At 41.4% G+C, this 2,012-nt stretch overlaps 1 protein-coding gene across 1 annotated transcript in view; it reads left to right on the forward strand.

Moving 5' to 3' along the window:
• DNM3 (dynamin 3) overlaps positions 1-1,639 on the forward strand; it is a 143,813-nt gene extending 142,174 nt beyond the window's left edge. The window contains exon 21 of the mRNA XM_017729655.1: positions 662-1,639. Coding sequence (XP_017585144.1) covers positions 662-788 — 127 coding nt within the window. The 3' untranslated portion in view covers positions 789-1,639. The remainder of the gene's footprint in view (positions 1-661) is intronic.
• The last annotated feature ends 373 nt before the right edge of the window (positions 1,640-2,012 follow it).

Consider the following 2,012-nt stretch of genomic DNA (forward strand, 5'->3'; position numbering starts at 1 on the left):
AAGAATAATTGAACTTAATTCTGTATCTCATGTCTGTGATCAAAAGAATATACAGCTACACGGGCAAAGCCAGAGCCCCTCACAGGGGGGAATGCTGCCCTTCTGTAGTCAGTATGTTTCCAACTTGGCCTGTCCAAGGACCCCAAAATCACAAGACTTATGAGAGTATCAGTTATTCTTTCTGTGATTTCTGCCCAGAGGGAAGACAGCCCTGTGTAATTTGTTACCAGTCTAATGTACATTTCTCGTTTAAATGCACAGCCAGTAATATGTTACTTCTGCTGCTGGCTGCTTCAAGCAGCAGCAGACTCCATTTATTTTCTCTTATCTCTTAGAAAGAAGCTCTGCATTTTCCCATCCTCCACTGGCTCCTTTTTCATTATTTTCCCTTTTTTCTCAGCCTTTCCCTCTCTGTTCCTTTCTTGACCATCCTGTTTGCTTCACCTCCTCCTTTCACTTGGTTTCCTCCCTGGTACATTTGTCTCTCTTCCCCATGTATTCCTTCCTTTCCTTCTCACCATCTTGTCTTGGTTTCTTTCCAACTTATCCCTTCCCTTCCCTGCCACCTTTGTAAATCTGTCACCTTGCATTTCTGTCTTTTAAAATTTTTCAGACCATTTTCAAGCCATAGAATGCAATATTTGGCAATCTTTCTTAACAGCAGCCTGGTGGCAGTGCCTGTGACACCCATCAGAAACCAGAGCTACACGGCTTGGGGCAGTCAAACTGCCAGGTGCAAACCTGGGCTCATCTTGCAGCTTCAATCAAGGAATAGAATCACAGAATAGTTTGATTTGAAAGGGACCTTTAAAGGTCATCTAGTCCAACGCCCCTGCAATGAATAGGGACAACAGAAGCACTGCAAGAAGGAGCATTTTGCATGAGGAGAAGTATTGGAGGGCTTGGCCAGAAAGCAGGTCACAGCAGGTTGTAAAAACATGTAAAATGTCACATTACAGCAAGTCTTGTGGTTTCATTGTAATTCTGCAATACTGATCTTATGAGAAATTTGGAATGGCATTTGCACAGAACTGATTCTTCAGCTGCCTGAACGGTAATGCCATGAGAGATACAGGAGGGTCTTCACTTCTGCTCCAGGAGCTGCAGTGATTGCTGCCCCTACAAGGATGGCTTTCTTTTAGACTGGCAGTAGGATTTTGTTCCTGCCTTCCTTTATACACCTCTCCTCCAGCTGACTGTGCTGAAGATTGAGGAAAACAAAGTTCATGGGATGCCGGACATTACAGCCTACGTACCATGTCTGCTGCCACTGACTCTTAACTTCTCTCAGCATCTCCTTTCATCAGCCACAGGCAGACTGTCCATATCTTCAGTAGCTTAGGAATTTTCTGATGGAGAGTACACTATGGCAGTTGAACAAAAGTATCTGAAGAATCACTTGTTCTACATAGGGTTTAGGTTTGATCTTATTTCTTGCATCTCAGGTAGTTGTAATTATCTTGAGTATTGTTCCTGAGCTACTTGCTCCTGCCTCATTCAACATAAAATTGTTTTTAAAATGAAATGGCATTCAATTGGGATTGTTCCAAGTCACTTTAAAAGTTCAGCAAAGAGGATCAGGCAGAGAAATGGATTTCATTACTCTTAGTGTAGTCTGGACCTATGTGATGGGAAAGGGTAAGTAAAAAAGATGCAAAGATGCAAGAGGGAGGAAGACAGAAAAGCAAGGAACCTGAAAAGCATCAAAAGAAGTGGTTCTGGAATAAAGATGATGTTGCAAGTGCAGTCCTCAAAGATAGTAGAGTGTCAGCTGATGCACTGAATAAATTTCGGCAAAAATTTTGGTTTGGTATGGGTTTTTTTTTTCTTCCTTAGCATTTTCTCTCTCAAGATACTGTTAGCAGAAGGAAGTGGTTTTATTTTTAACATCTCTCTACTTGGAAAAAGAAAGTAGAATCAAACAACAGCAGTTGTTTGACAAAAATACAGGAACCCGAATATGTGTTTTGTCCCAAGAAATGACTTAGTTTCATAATGGAATAGTTTAATAA

The sequence above is a fragment of the Corvus brachyrhynchos genome, unplaced genomic scaffold, assembly GCF_000691975.1.
Source record: "Corvus brachyrhynchos isolate BGI_N302 unplaced genomic scaffold, ASM69197v1 scaffold101, whole genome shotgun sequence".
NCBI lineage: Eukaryota > Metazoa > Chordata > Aves > Passeriformes > Corvidae > Corvus > Corvus brachyrhynchos.